At 52.0% G+C, this 16,098-nt stretch overlaps 1 protein-coding gene across 7 annotated transcripts in view; it reads left to right on the top strand.

The window, feature by feature from the left end:
* Nod1 (nucleotide-binding oligomerization domain containing 1) overlaps window positions 1-16,098 on the top strand; it is a gene marked incomplete at its 5' end in the record, with an annotated part of 43,983 nt that overhangs the window by 20,879 nt on the left and 7,006 nt on the right. The window contains 9 exon segments of one of the 7 annotated variants that reach the window (XM_013510625.1): window positions 279-580; window positions 1,460-1,634; window positions 3,625-5,449; window positions 6,988-7,071; window positions 8,147-8,182; window positions 8,948-9,031; window positions 11,779-11,862; window positions 12,698-12,781; window positions 15,176-15,259. In XM_013510625.1, the coding sequence (XP_013366079.1) occupies window positions 380-580; window positions 1,460-1,634; window positions 3,625-5,449; window positions 6,988-7,071; window positions 8,147-8,182; window positions 8,948-9,031; window positions 11,779-11,862; window positions 12,698-12,781; window positions 15,176-15,259 (2,657 nt within the window). 7 annotated transcript variants of the gene reach the window in all.

Here is a 16,098-nt window from a genome sequence, read left to right as displayed (position 1 = left end):
ACACATCTTCGTGTCTCAACCCAGTGTAGGATCAAGGCGCACTTTTATTGGTGAGAACATCAAGAATTCGTTTCGCTAAACAAAATTGTTGGCTGCCCTAATGATGTAAAAACCTCCAACTAGATGCGATTGAACTATGAGCCCCCCCTTTAATGCATCTCAGATAAAAGTCTTAAGTGCAGCTCCCTCCAGCTCTACGTAGAGAAACCCCAAGACCGCTGGTGAGAGTAGCAGAGAGCCTTCCACAGCTTCTGCTTAGCTGCTGTTTGTCTCTTCAGGGGCCGAGAAGAGGGGCCCTGGAGACTGATCACTCTTCTGCCAGGAAGACACATGCAGCCGAAGATGAATTTGGGGAAAGCAGCTGCTTGCTACCTGAGCTATGGAGACGCAGGGCCATCGTGAGATGGAAGGCGGACCATCCAAGTCTCATTCCCACGCTGGATTGTTGAAGGTCAGCCGAGAACTTCTAGTCACGCACATCCATAACATCCAGTGTCTGGTGGACAACTTGCTGAAGAATGACTACTTCTCAACAGAGGACGCAGAGATCGTGTGTGCCTGCCCCACCCAACCTGACAAGGTACTGTGGCAGGATTTGTGGGAGCCAGAAGCAGCTTCTCCCTGCTGGTCTGAGAGAAGGGTTTGGGGAGGTTAGTACGCTGCGCAGGATTTCATCCCAAGGGCTTGGCAAGTGTGTATGCATGCTCGAGTGTGTGTGTGCATGCGTGCGGCTGAAGCAACTTCTTACCACTCAGCTCTCACTGGTGTATTATTCCCAAAGAAGCACTGATCATAAAACACTAGTGGTCACAGCCATTCACACCAAGGGCTGCTCACATTGGTTCAAGACTCGGGATGGGAACTGAGTCAGGGTTCAGAATGACTGCGTCCCAAGAGGATCCCCACTGAAGGGCTGTCTGACACTCTATGTTTCACCTCAGCATGGTGGGTCTTCTGAAAATTAAAATGGAACCCATGAGTCCTTGTGGGGAGGAGTGACAGACCTGTGTGCAATGTGATGCTTCCAGGGCTCACAGAGACCAGAATGGCTTGGTCTCCTTTCAATTGTTTCTACAGTTTTAATAACAAGGCTGTTCTTAACATATAATGCATAGGGGGGTCTGTTACCCTCTTGCTGTGTGGCCTAGCAGCCCCATCTCATTATGCCTGAGGGGTGACTTGCTCCTCTGCACTCACTGCTGGTAGAAAAAGAGAATTCCATGGGTGAACATGGGTTTCCTTGTGTGCTCATTTTTTGTTTTTAGGCTCACAGAAGCCTGCTGGTTTCGCAGAGCTTTGTGGCTTTGTATCTTGCAAAGAAGGTCACTTTGGCAGATTCTAGGCCTCCAACATACGCATTCTTACTCTGGCACGGCAGATGGCTATAGTAAGAGCTTGGAGCCCTGTGCTGGTCCATCCCTCCTAACAGCTCATGCCCTTATGCTTGTGCCACAAACAGGTCCGAAAAATCCTGGATCTGGTACAGAGCAAGGGCGAGGAGGTGTCCGAGTTCTTCCTCTACGTACTCCAGCAACTTGCAGATGCTTATGTGGACCTCAGGCCATGGCTGTTGGAGATCGGCTTTTCCCCTTCACAGCTCATTCAGAGCAAAACTATTGTCAACACTGACCCAGGTACAAGCCAGCCCCAGCAGGACTGCGGGCACCAGTGCAAGCAAGGCTGTGGGGTTTGGAAATGCTCTGATGCCTGGGCGGCCATGGCCAGCCCGTGGTCATACCTCATGAAGCAGGCCTATGTGCTATTTGGAGTTTAGAAAAGAAGAGCTGGTTCATGTTCCCTAAGTGCAGCCTGCTGACCACACCTTGCCTGGCCATGTGTAGCTCGACTGGTTGTTATTTTTGCAGTGCTGGGGATGGAACCCAAAACTTTGTGTGAGGCAACAGCTCTGTGACTGAGCCCCAGTCTCAGCCCCCTTGTCTGGCTTATATAGGCCTTCAGGTAATGTGGGAACAGACTCCATTCTGACCTCTTGCTTACCTCCTACTCTTACGTCAGAGGAGAGGGACAGCATCAGAGAGGAAAAGACCAAGGACCATATATAAATAAGACCCAAGGCCATGCCTCCATGATCCCCCCAGACACACCCAGAAGTGTGCTTTACGGATCCCTTGGATGGAGCCCAAGCCAGTCAAGTTGACATCATTCTTGGTCCTTTCCCCACCAAAAAAAAGGAAAGTATTCCCATGGTGAGTAGTTCTTTCAAAGGACTTCTCCATTTGTCCCTTTCACCAGCTATTCACTAGCCTTTAAAGTATAATTTATCTACGTGCAAAAGACTACCTACCTATAGTAAAATCCACTTACTTAAAATGTCCAGAAAAAGCAAATTTTGAAGAAAGCAAGCAGCCTAGTAATTCCCTGAAGTCTGAGGTTGAGGCTGGGATTGGTGGCAGATAGGAGTTAGAAGGCTTCGGGAGGGCGATGGAGGTGTTCTAGACTGGACTGTGATATGTGCATAACCCTGTAAATTTACTAAGGATCACTCCTATTATGTAATGCTTACAACACAACTTTGTGGCATGTAATTTATGTTTCAGTAAAGCTGCAAATAAAATCCAATTCACTGTACAAAGCTTAAAGACAACCACATCAGACTAAGTTGACGAGAAAGGGTTTTATATGGTTCTGAAAAGGTGTGTGGGTGCTCAACTGTCTGCTAACTGAATATAATTTTGTTTTGCTTTTTTTAGTTTTTTTCCAGTACTGGGAATCGAACTCATGACCTTGTGCTTGCCAGGCAGGCGCTGTGCCGCTGAGCTAAATCCCCAGGCCCTCTGAATATAATTTTGAAGTTCAAAAGCATTTTAAAGAAATGTTTGCAAATGTCTTTTGGGGGAAGAATCACCTGCCTCCTGGTGCAAGTTTTATTTCTGTCCCTCAGGTGTGCCGGGGGCACCATACCCTTGTGAGCATGTTAAAACATTTTTGCCTTTGGTGACCACTTACCGGTCACCCTACAGCTTGCACCTAGCATCCACAAGCTGAGGCCCAGCCGGCCGGGTGCCGTCTCATCTCAGGCAACTTAGTCGTGGCGCTTTCGGTGAGGCGCGGCTCCTAAGCAAACCAGAAAAGCAAACCAGAATAACGCCCATCACTATGTTTCATCACCTGCGTAGACTATGGCTCGCAATGTTTCAAGAGCAATCAGTGCTATGGGGAAAAGAAAGGTTAAAGTCCTTTCTCTCTTAATAATGTGATTTTCCCCAGTACTGGTTCGTGCTGTCTGGACCGGACGGTGGGGGCGGGCTGGGGCAGCAGGGCCGTCCAGCTTGGCCCTGAAATGTGAGGGCCTTAGTCTTCTTGGCTAGAGTTCAGTGGGAACAAGGAGGGCGGGTCTCAGGCGCAGATCCCAACTGAAGTCTGTCGCCCTCTGGCGGCTTACCCTGAAGTCACGCAGAGAGGCGCTAGAGCCTGTAGGACACCGGACTGCAGGCTCTGAGAATACCGAAGGTCTGCGTCTGCGGAGTGACTGCCTTTGGTCCTGGGGAGAGCTGTGGGTTTAGTTTGCTAGTGCACTTGTCTTCCTCCTGCAGACCTCCCTGTTTAACGCTTTCCCACTTTCTCTGTCTGCCTCCACCTCCCCGCGGGTCGCTGTGCCCCCAGTGAGCAGGTACACCCAGAAGCTGCGACACCAGCTGGGCTGCGACTCCAAGTTCATGCTATGCTATGCGCAGAGGGAGGAGCTGCTGCTGGAGGAGACGTACACGGACACCATCATGGAGCTGGTGAGCTTCAGCAATGAGATCCTGGGCAGCCTGAGCAGCCTGGCCTCCCTGCTGGACCCCAGCTCGGACGTCCTCAATGAGCACGGCGAGACTGTGTTCGTGTTCGGCGACGCGGGCGTGGGCAAGTCCATGCTGCTGCAGCGGCTGCGGAGCCTCTGGGCCTCGGGCCGGCTGGGCGCGGAAATCAAGTTCTTCTTCCACTTCCGCTGCCGCATTTTCAGCTGCTTCAAGGAGAGTGACACGCTGAGCCTGCAGGATCTGCTCTTCAAGCACTTCTGCTACCCGGAGCAGGACCCCGACGAAGTGTTCGCCTTCCTGCTGCGCTTTCCTCAGGCGGCGCTCTTCACCTTCGACGGCCTGGACGAGCTGCACTCGGATTTCGACTTGAGCCGCGTGCCCGACACCTGCTGCCCCTGGGAACCCGCCCACCCGCTGGTCCTGCTGGCCAACCTGCTCAGCGGGCGGCTGCTCCCGGGCGCACGAAAGCTGCTCACGGCGCGCACTGGCGTCGAGGTGCCGCGCCAGCTCCTGTGCAAGAAGGTGCTTCTCCGCGGCTTCTCACCCAGCCACCTGCGCGCCTACGCCCGGAGGATGTTCCCCGAGCGCGCCGCGCAGGTGCACGTGCTCCAGCAGCTGGAGGCCAACCCCAACCTCTGCAGCCTGTGCGCCGTGCCGCTCTTCTGCTGGATCATCTTCCGCTGCTTCCAGCACTTCCACTCCGCCTTCGAGGGCTCCCCGCAGCGGCCCGCCTGCACCGTGACGCTGACCGACGTCTTCCTGCTGGTCACCGAGGTCCACCTCAACAGGACGCAGCCCTGCAGCCTGGTGCAGCGCAACACGCGCAGCACGGCCGAGACGTTCCTCGCGGGGCTGCACACTCTGTGCTCGCTGGGCCGGGTGGCCCGGAGCGGCATGGAGCAGAGCCTCTTCGTGTTCTGCCCCGACGACCTGGAGGCCTCCGGGCTGCGGGAGGCGGACCTGGCGCTCGGCTTCCTGCGGACCTTGCCTGTGCTGGGCCCCTGTGAGGGGCAGCAGTCCTATGAGTTTTTCCACATCACCTTGCAGGCCTTCTTCACGGCCTTCTTTCTCGTGGTGGACGACAAGGTGGGCACGCAGGAGCTGCTCCGTTTCTTCCGAGAGTGGACGCCCCCCGGGGAGGCTGCGGCCGCGTCCTGCCTTCCTGCCTTGTTCCCTTTTGGGGGCCGGCGGGGTGGCCGCCCGGCGGGCTCCGACCCGTTCAAGAACAAGGACCACTTTCAGTTCACCAATCTCTTCCTATGCGGGCTGCTGTCCAAGGCCAGGCAGGAGCTGCTGTGGCACCTGGTGCCGGCCGCCGCCCTGAGGAGGAAGCGCCGGGCGCTGTGGGCACACCTGTGCGCCAGCATGCGCGGCTACCTGAAGAGCCTGCCTCGGCTGCGCAGCGGGGGCTTCAACCAGGTGCAGGCCATGCCCACCTTCCTGTGGATGCTGCGCTGCATCTACGAGACGCAGAGCCAGAAGGTGGCGCGGCTGGCGGCCCGCGGCGTGTGCGCCGACTACCTCAAGCTGACTTTCTGCAACGCCTGCTCCGCCGACTGCAGCGCCCTCTCCTTTGTCCTGCACCACCTGCACAAGCGCCTGGCCCTCGACCTGGACAACAACAATCTCAACGACTATGGCGTGCGCGAGCTGCAGCCCTGCCTCAGCCGCCTCGTCGTCCTCAGGTGAGGCCCAGGCACGGGTGAGCCAGGCTTCTGGCCTGGGGCCCCACCTCATAGATCGGGATCCCCTGGGCCTGACTTTACCTTAGGACGCAAGGACTTACTGGTCTTGGGCGGTCCAGACTTTCTCTGTCTCGGGGTGGCAAAGTGAGTCCGGTGGGCCTGGGTCAGCCCCAGTAGGTGCCCTTGAACAAACTGCTGAACACCTCTGAGCCCAGCCTCCTGTCTGGAAGGAGGAGATGTTCCTAATCCTAGCGCTCACAGGGATGATAGCCAGGGCTTGTTGCCAGTGGGTGAAGTGCATTACAAATGCTACCTAGTTTAATGCTCCGGTTAGGAGCGTTAAACCCACCTATGCAGTGGGTTTTGTTACTGTCTCCATTTTAGCAAATAAGGAAACAGGGGCCCAGAGAAGCTAATGACTTGCTGAAAGTCACACAGCAGAGACACAGTGGAGCCAGCATGCACAAAGAACCTGAATATGAGTAATTGCTGGGCATGGTAGCACATATCTGCAACCCCAGCTTAGACAGGAGGATCATGAGTTTGAGGCCAGCCTGGGCAACTTAGTGAGAACTTGTCAAGGAAGGAAGGAAGGAAGGAAGGAAGGAAGGAAGGAAGGAGAGAGAGAGAGAAAGGAAAGAAAGAAAAAGAAAAGAAGGAAGGAAGGAAGAAATGCAGGCTGAGGATGTAGCTTAGTGGTGGAGCACTTGCCTAGCATGTAGGCAAAGCCCTGGGTTTTCTGCGCAGCACCACAAAACAAAACAAAAAAGTACCTGGAATCTTGGCCGTGACAAGCTCTTCTGCTAGTGTAGAGAAGCCTCGGTGTGTAACTGGCTGGCCAGCTCTGTCCCAGTGCCCTATACTGCCCCTTGCTCTCAATGCACAGGTGACATTGGCATTGCTGAGGAAGTGTGGGCCGTGGCCCTGCCTTTCCTGGTCCCACCTCTCCTGGTCCTGCCTCTCCTGGTCTCACCTCTGGCAGCATCTCCTCCGCCATGCACTTCCTGCCTCCACTGCTCCCTGAGCGCTCTCTCCTGCCCCAGCAGGGCCTTTAGCCTTGACCAGTGGAGTCGGCGAAAGCCCTCATGCCAGGAGGAGGCTGTTTGTGTGTGAGGTGGGACAGGTTTTCAGGACCCCTAACCTCACTGGTCCCTCCAGAAATGACAGGCTGTCTCTTCCCCAGTTTTGATGACCACTAATGACGACTCCTCATATTTGCAATCCCGCACCCACTGTGCGGAGCAAGCCACAGACATGCAGGCCACACACAAGCGCAAGCTCTGACAGGTACCTGCCCTCGTGGCTGTGGCCTTATGCTGTGCAAGGCTGTGCTGAAGCTTTGCTGCTGCCTGAGCAAGGTGGGCTGTGCCCCAGGATGACCAGCATCAGTAGAGGCCGTTTGGTGCACACCTACGGCCACCCTCGCGGGAGCATTCATAGCTGCAAGCCTCAGGGTCCAGGCCTGCGGACCTTGGGGCATGAGCATCCTTCAGAAGGAGCACTGCCTACTTGTCATTTCCTTGGCTGTTCTATTTCAGACTCAGCGTCAACCAGATCACTGACAGCGGGGTACAGGTGCTGTGTGAAGAACTGACCAAGTATAAAATTTTGACATATTTGGGGTATGTCCTTCTTGGGAACACTGGGCCAATGACGTAGTAAGAATATGGAGCGGTACAGAATATAGATCCCATCCGTATGGCTCCATGGGGCAGAGCGGGAAGGAACTTGCAGTCTTGGGTTCTGTCCTCGACTTGGCCCCATCACTTGTAAAGTTGGGACCCTAACCTAGGGGAGGAGCTTGACAACTAGTTAGTGGGGGATGCAATGAGGGAATATGTGGGGACAGGTTCTATAACATTAAAATACTGTTTGTAATAGACCTTCCTACTGTGGGCCCAGAACCCTTCTTCTAAAACCCTTGGGCTGACCACAAACCTAGGTTTGGTGTACATGCTGCGTAGCAGTAGCATAGCCAGTGACAGCCCAGGGCACACCCCGGGCTCAGGAAATGTGCGAGCAGTCAAAGCAAGTAGGGTAAGTTAAAACCACAAGAGCTCCACATAGGTTGCTAAAAAAGCTGGTGAAGAACTTTGGTTTTTCAGAGCTTCCTGTTTTGGAGCTTAAGAGGAGGGGTCGTGGGCCTCAAGGTTCCTGTCAGCCCTGGAAAATGGGGTGGTTGCTCAGTGTCATTGTGCCTCAGTTGCCTCCATGTGAAATTTGGGCGCGGAAGTAGAGTGCTATGTGACAGGGAGCCTCAGAAGGCACAGCTGAATTGTGCCCTTCACCTTTGTTCTGCCTTCCTGTTGAACTGGATTGGAGCAGTAAGGTGACTAAGGGAAGGCACAGAGCGGGCTTGACATGCAGAGGGAAACTTCTTCCCTCAAGAGTCTGAGAACCGTCTTAGTCGGTAAGTCCCCATCACGTGGCACTTACGTGCCAGGGCTGTGCACTCTGTCACCTGCTCCTCTCACTGTCCCAGTTAGGGGCTGTGCATGTCGCCCCCTACTGCCTAATGTTTCTCAGACTGAGGCAGGGGAGAAAGTGGGGGCTGGTTTGAAGCCAGGCTGAATGACAGAACCCCAAACTCTGGTCCCCATGTGTTCTGCTTTCAAGCTAGACTTTGAAAACCAGGAGGCAACACTTACAGAAAAAAGGGTGCATTCCCATGACGTCATCGTGTGCTTTCTCACCCAGCTTATACAGCAACCAGATCACTGATGTCGGAGCCAGGTACGTCGCCCAGATCCTAGAGGAATGTAAAGGCCTCGCACACCTTAAGTAAGTGGGGTGGGTGCTTCTTTCTCCTTTGAGTCTTGGGGTCCTCTCTTCCATTATTAAAACAATCAAGGTCACTGTGAAAAGCTTTCATCCTAAATCTTCTGCCTGACCTAGGGCCAGGTGGGTCAGGAAATTGAGCAGCATGAGGTACGGATCTTGAAAGGGTCATGTGTGTGTGTGTGTGTGTGTGTGTGTGTATTTAATTTTGTTAACTGCTGACCAGAAAGAAAGGGCCTAAATACCACCCTTTGGGGAATACTAGAGAAAAAGATCTTTCCCCAAGGGAGAGCCCCACATGATTGCAAGCCAGAGTCTGCCCTTGGCCCCATCGTGGACACACACTCTGCCAAGGGGGACGGAGCTCCTGGTCCTGCCCTGCAGTGGAAACACACCTTGACCTTTGGCAACCGAAGTTGGCACTCCTCGGCCTGCTAATGTTTCTCAGGTCACTTAGAGGACACAGGATGGCTCAGGTCACTAACTTTCTGCAGAGACGGTGGCCGTTTCCTGCAGAGCAGCCCTGCCTGGCTGTCCTCAGGCTGCAGGCCCCTCCTGAGAAAGGTCCAGAGCATGGCTCTTGTGTGTCCCAGGAGCAGGTTCGCAGTGGCAAGGAGGGGAAGAAGGGAACTCTGTGCTGGGACGGGGGCGGCCCAGGGGGAGGTGGGCCGTGGTAGAGCCCCACACAGCTGCAGGCTGACTGCGTATCACTCTCTGCAGACTGGGAAAAAACAAAATAACTAGCGAAGGCGGCAAGTGCCTCGCTCTGGCTGTGAAGAACAGCACGTGGATCTCCGACATTGGGTGAGCGGTGGGGAGTGGCAGGCGGGGGTGTGCAGCCTGCTGGCTTTTGTGCGTCAGAGGGGCCTCTCGGTCTGGCCCGGAGGGGTAGGCAGTAGGGAAGGCGCAGGCAGTGGTGCAGGAAGTCCCAGGAGTGATGACAGCTCTGGCTGCTCAGACTTTTAATTAGGTCATGCAGAATCAGTGTTCTCGCCACCAGCAAAGGGAGGGAGCTGTTCTAGCTGTGTGGTGGCTGCTATAGGCAGATGGTCTTTATATGTCTTTGGAGACTTTTTCCCGCTCCACCTCTGGCACTGGGCATCTTTTGGTACTAGCAAGTTACATCCCTGGCCCTTTCTTAATTTTTTTTTTTATTTTGAGACAAGGCCTTGCTAAGTTGCTAAGTGATCCAGGCTGGGCTTTAATTTATGATCACCCTCCCTCAGCCGCCCAGAGGGCTGTGATTACAGGCATGCACCACCGTGTCTGGCTTTTGTTTTTTTAAATTGTGGTAAAATACATATAAGATTTACCATCTCCTTCATTTTTAATTGTATAGTTGTGTTAGTAACCACATTTGTAGCATTATATAGCCACCACCACTGTCCATCTCCAGACCTCTTCATCTTGTAAAATGGAAACTGCGCTGTTACAGACCAACCTCACCTCCCTCCCTCCCAGCCCCGGCAGCCCCTATCTACTGTCTGTGTGAATTTGACTCTTAGGAACCTCATGCAAGTGGAGTCATGCAGTGTTTGTTTTTTGATGATGGCTCATTTCATTTAGCATAATATCCTCAAGGTTCCTTCCTCTTGTAACATGTCAGAGTTTCTTCCATTTTAAGGCCAAGTAATACTTCAGTGTATTATATTAGATTTTTTCCATACTGGGAATTAAACCCAGGGCAACCCTGCTACTGAGCAGCATCCCCAACTGTATTTCTTTCTTTCTTGGAGACAGGGTCTCAGTAAGTTGTCCAGGGTAGCCTTGACCTTGGGACCTTCCTACATCAGCCTCCTGAGTAGCTGTGATTACAGCCTGTGCCACTGCACACAGCTGTGTAGATGATATTTTGCTGATCCATTCATCCCTCGGTGGATACCTGGGTGGCTTCCATGTTTCAGCTGTTGTGAAAAATGGTCCTGCGAACACAGAGTACAAGTATCTCTTCCTGATCCTGCACTCATATCTTCTGGATATGAACCCAGAGGTGGAATTGCTGGATCATGTGGAAATTCTATTTTTAATTTCTGGAGGAAATACCACAGTGTATTCCCCAGCAGCTGCACTAATTTACTCTCCCTCCAGCAGTGCATGGGGGTTTCCATTTCTCCATACCCTCACCAGCACTTAGAATTTTGTGTTTTATACAAGCTGTCTTAATGGGTGGGAGGTTAAAAAGCTTCTGATCGCTTTTTATACTCATTATGACTTTTTATTGGCTTATAAAAAGAACACAGGTAGTTTTGTTTAGAAACTATGGCAAGGGCTGGGGATATAGCTCAGTGGCACAAGTGCCTGCTTCGCAAGCGCAAGGTCCTGAGTTCGATTTCTGGTACCAAAAAAAAAAAGGAAACTATGGCAAATGTGAGTTATCTGCCAGGAATATTAACTGTTAACGTTTGAGGTCATATAAACTCTCCCAGGTCCTTTTCCTCACCCCAGTTTTTATACATTAGAGGTGAAAGTATAGATACAAAATTGTATCCATTTTTCACTTACTCTCCTGTCGTGACTAGTTCACCACTTTATTTAAAACTCTACACCATTCATTAGGACAGCACTGGTATATTGTAAGCCAAATGCTGACACCTTACCCTGGCTCTACAGGCCGCACCTGCAAGGATGGAGGCAGGTGGCCCCCTGGCTGGGAGCTCACTGCTGAGGCAGCCCCAGTTCTGCTGTGAGGGGGCCAGGCCGATGGCTTTGCTCCCTGAATGCACTGTCCCCTCACCCTATCAGAAGTCAGCACGTTTTACAGGCCAGGCACTGCTCTAAGTCCTTAGCATCTATTGCCTCTTAGCATGCTTGAACAGCTCTATGAAGGCGTGTTCCTACCACCTCCATCTCACAGCAGAGGAGCCCGAGGTCTTCTAAGATGTTATATTGTTCACCTGAAGTTGCACAGCTAGAGGGAGGCAGAGCCAGGGCAGGAGCTGCTAGCATGACCCTCCCCCGTCTTCTCTGGGTGGAGAAGTCAGCTTCATTAGCCCAACTCTCTGCCAGCGCTGCGGCCTCCGCAGGGTGTGGCTTGGCAGGGTCTTCAGCATGCACAGTGTGTTACTGGTGTGGTTTCTGCCCACACTTCCTGACCTCTGCTTCCTGGAAGAGCTCTGTGTCTGCAGGACCAGCCCCCACTGCTCAGAAGCAAACAGGGCCGGGAGCCCTGCACCCCATACTCCTTCCTTTCAGCCAGTTCAGACCCTGTACCCTGCAGGTGACAGGCGGGCCAGTTCCTTCCAGGACAGTCATGAGCTGAGGTTCTTGGGCTGACAGCTCTCCCAAAGCTTGGGTGAGGCTCCAATCTCTAATTGTGCAACTTGCTGATGGACTTCTGCTCACAAGGCTGCCACTTCTCTTTATTCTTTTACGTTTCCCTTTCAATTGAAAATTTAGAGCAGCTCACTTAGGGCTAGGGGGAGGAACTGGTCTCCACACACTGAGCAAAGCACCTGCCCATTGATATAAATCAAGCCTTCGCCACTAGCAGAAAATAAGGGGTGAGTGGTGGGGCGGGGAGCTAACATTCAGTATCTTGCCTCTGCCTTCAGGATGTGGGGCAACCAGATCGGGGATGAAGGAGCAAAAGCCTTCGCAGAAGCGTTGAGGAATCACCCCAGTCTGACCTGGCTGAGGTAATGGCTGCCTCTGAGGCTGCAGGCCCCGAGGGTGACCAGTCACCCAGCTATCCTGGGTTTACCGTGTCCTGATGAGGAAAAGGGCACTGACCTATCTAACAGGGGAGAGACTACCTGTGGGAGCCTCCTCCTTCTAAAGGATTTTTCTTGATGCATTAGAAGCATAAAACACAGTATTCCTAAGTGTTCAGCAGAGAGAGTTTTGCCCATGTACACCCCGGTGTGACCACCACCCAGATCAACACACAGGATATTTGCAGCCCCTCAGCGATCCCCCCAGGTCCTTGGGGGTTGGAAGATTTCCTAGGCCTCATAAAACAGAAAGGTCCTTAGCTAGAAGATTCCTGCCCTTCCTCTCTTCAGACTGGTGCTGGAAGAGAGGGGACCTTCCTCCCTGTAAACAGAGGTGTCCCTTTCTAGCTCTTCTTTAGCCCTCAAGCCTATCCCAAGAGCATTGGTGCCTCAGGCTCTGCCACTGCCACTGCCCTTCCTGACTCAAATGAGTCGCAGTGAGGACAACAGGAAGCACTTCTCCAGATCCTGCTCAAGGAGCCCTTTGAGACTCTCAGATGAGGCGGGGCTCTCGGGTGTCAGCACGATGAGTTTTGTGTCCACTTCCCACCTGGCCTCTTACGCCTGCCCCCTTGCACTGAGTGTGGGTGCAGCCTGCAAAGCCTGGATGTGCTGATGAGGCCAACTGCTTCTGCTTCCTGCCTCAAGGTGGCCTGGCGTATGCCGCGTCCAGGTGGAGCTTCCCCAGTGTTTGGGGTTGAAGCTGAGGGCCAACGTGGATATGTCTGTAATAACCTACCCCGAGTGTTTTCCTTCCTAGTCTCGCATTCAACGGCATCTCTACGGAAGGAGGGAAGAGCCTTGCGCAGGCCCTGCGGCACAACACATCTCTGGTGACAGTCTGGTAAAGCCTGAGTCATCCCCAAGGGTCTTGGTAATTATGCCAGGGGCTCCGCACAGCCTGGAATCCTGACTGAAAAGGTGCCTTTTAATTGAAAAGGAGAGTATACTTTCCTCCTGGAGAAGAAAACAGCCATTTTCAGAAGCACAAATAGTATAGAAGGGGGCGTGGGCCCCACAAGTATGGCCTTGGGGCCTTGTGCTCCTGTGGGACCCTGCAGTCAGAGGCCGGCCAGTCACTCTGCTGGGAGTTCCCTCAGGCCTCTTCCAGGACGCTTGGGAGAGTCCAGCTTCCTGGAACCCGGCTCCCAAGGCTCCCTCTTCCTCGTCGTGAGCTGCCTTCCCCAGGTCTCTCTATCACGTCCGTGTTTGCCCTCAGTGCCCCAGCCTGCCAGTCCCTTGTCACAGAAAGCCCGCAGTCCTCGCTCCCTCTCTGCACTCCAGGGCACTTAATAAGTGGATGTTGCCTCCTGATGGTGCTTGTGTTGTTCCTTTTCTGTGTCGTTTGACCTTTGATCTTCATTCATCTATTTATTTATTTTTGGTACCGGGAAGTGAACTCAGGACCTCACGCTTGCCAGGCAGGTGCTGCACCGCTCCGCTATGTCCCCGGCCCGGCCCCGCCCGATTTTCCTTTACTTTTATTCTATTTGCTCGTATCATAAATTCCTTATGAATGAGCAAGGCACATCATACCCTCCTGTATCATTCACCCCCGAGCCCAGTGCTCAGGAGATTTTGCTAAATAATTACTGAAAATAATGAGGATGTCATCTTTATGGGAGAGTTCCGATGCTAGACTGATTGGCCAGTGAGTGCATTTTTAATTCTTTCCCTCAAAAATTCTTCACGAGTTTGAAAAGTAACATATGCTCTTTTAAAAAAAATGTACGACTGAAAATATTAACCCAGAAATCTGAAAAGTGGGAAGTGAAACTACATCTCTTGTGTTCTCCTTTTAGCCTTTTTCTATGTATTCAAATATATACAAAACAGCACTTAGCAAGTTGCTTTAAAAATAACTAAATATTGTCCCTATTTGACACCTCCCTTTATGTCAGGTTGCTTGACCTCAGCATTGTGCACAGTGTGGTTTGAGTATTTCCTTGTTGTTGGGGGCTGCCCAGTACATTGGAGAACATTGAGCATCAGCACCAGCCTCTAGCTGTTAGATACCGGGAGGCCCCCTATTGTGACGACCACAGATGTCTGCAGATACAGCCAGGTACCCCATGGAGAGCAGTCTCACTCTAATTGAGAACCGCTGCTCTGCATGGGTAGTGCCCGTCAATACCTAGGTTTTAGGTGTGGCTGCCTGCCATGGAATACTCTGAGCCTTTTCTGTGTACTGTGTTACACAGCCACATGGTACAGCTCTACCATTACTATTCACATTTTCCCACGGGAAGACTGTGACCCAGAGAGGCTTAAACCACTTGCCCGATGTCACCTTGCTAGTGACACAAACCTGCACATCCGACTCTGGAGCACTTTGGCATACTATACCCTTCTTCCTCTACGCTTCCTCCTTCTCCCTGAGGCCACCCAGTATCCCTTTGGATGGATGTTCACTATTTTATCAGTTGTTTCCACTGGTAGGTGTTTCAAATTGTTCAAATTTGAACCAGTAAATTGTTCAAATACTGAACCAGTAATACCACGCTGTATCCCATGCCACAAGGTGTGAATCTTCATTCTACATTTTGCACAGTGTAGGGGAAAGTTCTTCTCTTAAAGCAAAACACATTTACAGTTGGAATAAATACAACCAAACTGCCCCTTCAGGAATGATTTTTTTAAAATGATGTTCTTTCTATTTCCAGTATTCTCATTATTCTTTCATCTACCGGAACCTGAGAGTCCAACCCTAGTTATACCCGGGAGCTTGCGTGCTTTACCCAAACCACTGTTGGTGTTCAGAGCAATCGAGAGGCTTCCTGAATGCTCAGTGGCTGAATGTGGGTCCTTCGCAGCTGGCCTCAGAGCACCGAGCTGTGCATGTTCCCTTGGGGTGGGGCGTCCAGGTCTCCACGCTGACTCAGCTAGCGTGCTGTCACTGGTGTTCAAGGGGTCCTGGGGCTGGAGGAGGCCTGAGGTGCAGGGATGAGCTTGCTTTCTGGGGCCCCATCTTCTGTGAAATCTGAGGGCTTCAAAGGTGAGGAAGTGTGGGCCGCGCCACAGGCAGGAGGATTGAGACGGAGGCGTTCAGGGGAGGGTCTGTCCTAAAACTGAGGCCCCACGTGTGTCTGGGGATCCTGGCCAGCCCAGGCCTTTGGTGAGCTTCAGCATATGACTAGCTGCAGAGGTGCAGAGACCCAGGCCCGGATCCCGCTTCGCTGAGCTCATTAACCATCTCCACCTGCTCAGCTCGCCTGAGTCAACACTTCCTCTCTTCTAGGCTGACCCAAAACGAGCTCAACGACGAAGTGGCAGAGAGCTTCGCAGAAATGCTGAGAGTCAATCAGGCGCTGAAGCATTTATGGTAACTCAGAGAGCCATAGAAGTTCAGACTACGCTTTTAAAAATAGTTCTTGAGACAAAGTCACATACCACAGATTTCCCTTTCTTCAAGTGTGCACACAGCTCAGAGGTCTTCAGTGTATTCACAATCATTCTGGACTGTTTTCACTTCCTCTTCCAACAAAAAATCCTGTATGCCTTAGGCAGTGATTCCCCATCCTCCTCTTCTCCCAGCCCCCACCCCACCTATCTACTTTCTACCTATGAATTTGCCTATTCTTGGCATTTCATATAAACAGAATTATATAGCATGTGCCCTTTAGTCTCTGTGTTCCTCTATTAGCATAAATGTCCAAGGTGAATCTGCACCATAGGATGTATCAGTACTTCATTGCCTTTTTATGGCTTAGTGACACTCGATTGCTCGCATGGGTATATGACATTTTGTTTATTCGTCACTTGATCGGTTTTGGGGAGATTGTTTCCACTTTTTGACTATCATGAATAATGCTACTATGAACATGCACTCACATGATTTTGTGTATTTATGTTTTCATTCCTCTTGAGTATACACTTCAAAACAGAATTGTTGGATCGTACAGTGATTTTATGTTAAATTTTGATAAGCCACCAAACTGTTTTCCAGAATAGCTGCACTATCTTACATTCTTACCGCAACCTATGATGATTCCAGCTTCACCACATCCTCATCCACCTTTGCTGCTGTTCATCTTTGTTCGTGCAGCCATACTAGCAGGAGTGAAGCGGTTCCCTACTGTGGCTTTGACGTGGGTTTTCTTGCTAGCAGTGTTGAGCATCTTGTCTGGCACCTATTGGCCATTCTACATCTTCTGTGAAGAA

Source organism: Chinchilla lanigera, unplaced genomic scaffold, assembly GCF_000276665.1.
Source record: "Chinchilla lanigera isolate Chin_1 unplaced genomic scaffold, ChiLan1.0 scaffold00009, whole genome shotgun sequence".
Classification (NCBI taxonomy): Eukaryota; Metazoa; Chordata; class Mammalia; order Rodentia; family Chinchillidae; genus Chinchilla; species Chinchilla lanigera.
Note: the sequence above shows the minus strand (reverse complement) of the source record. Positions and strands in the feature narration are given on the sequence as shown.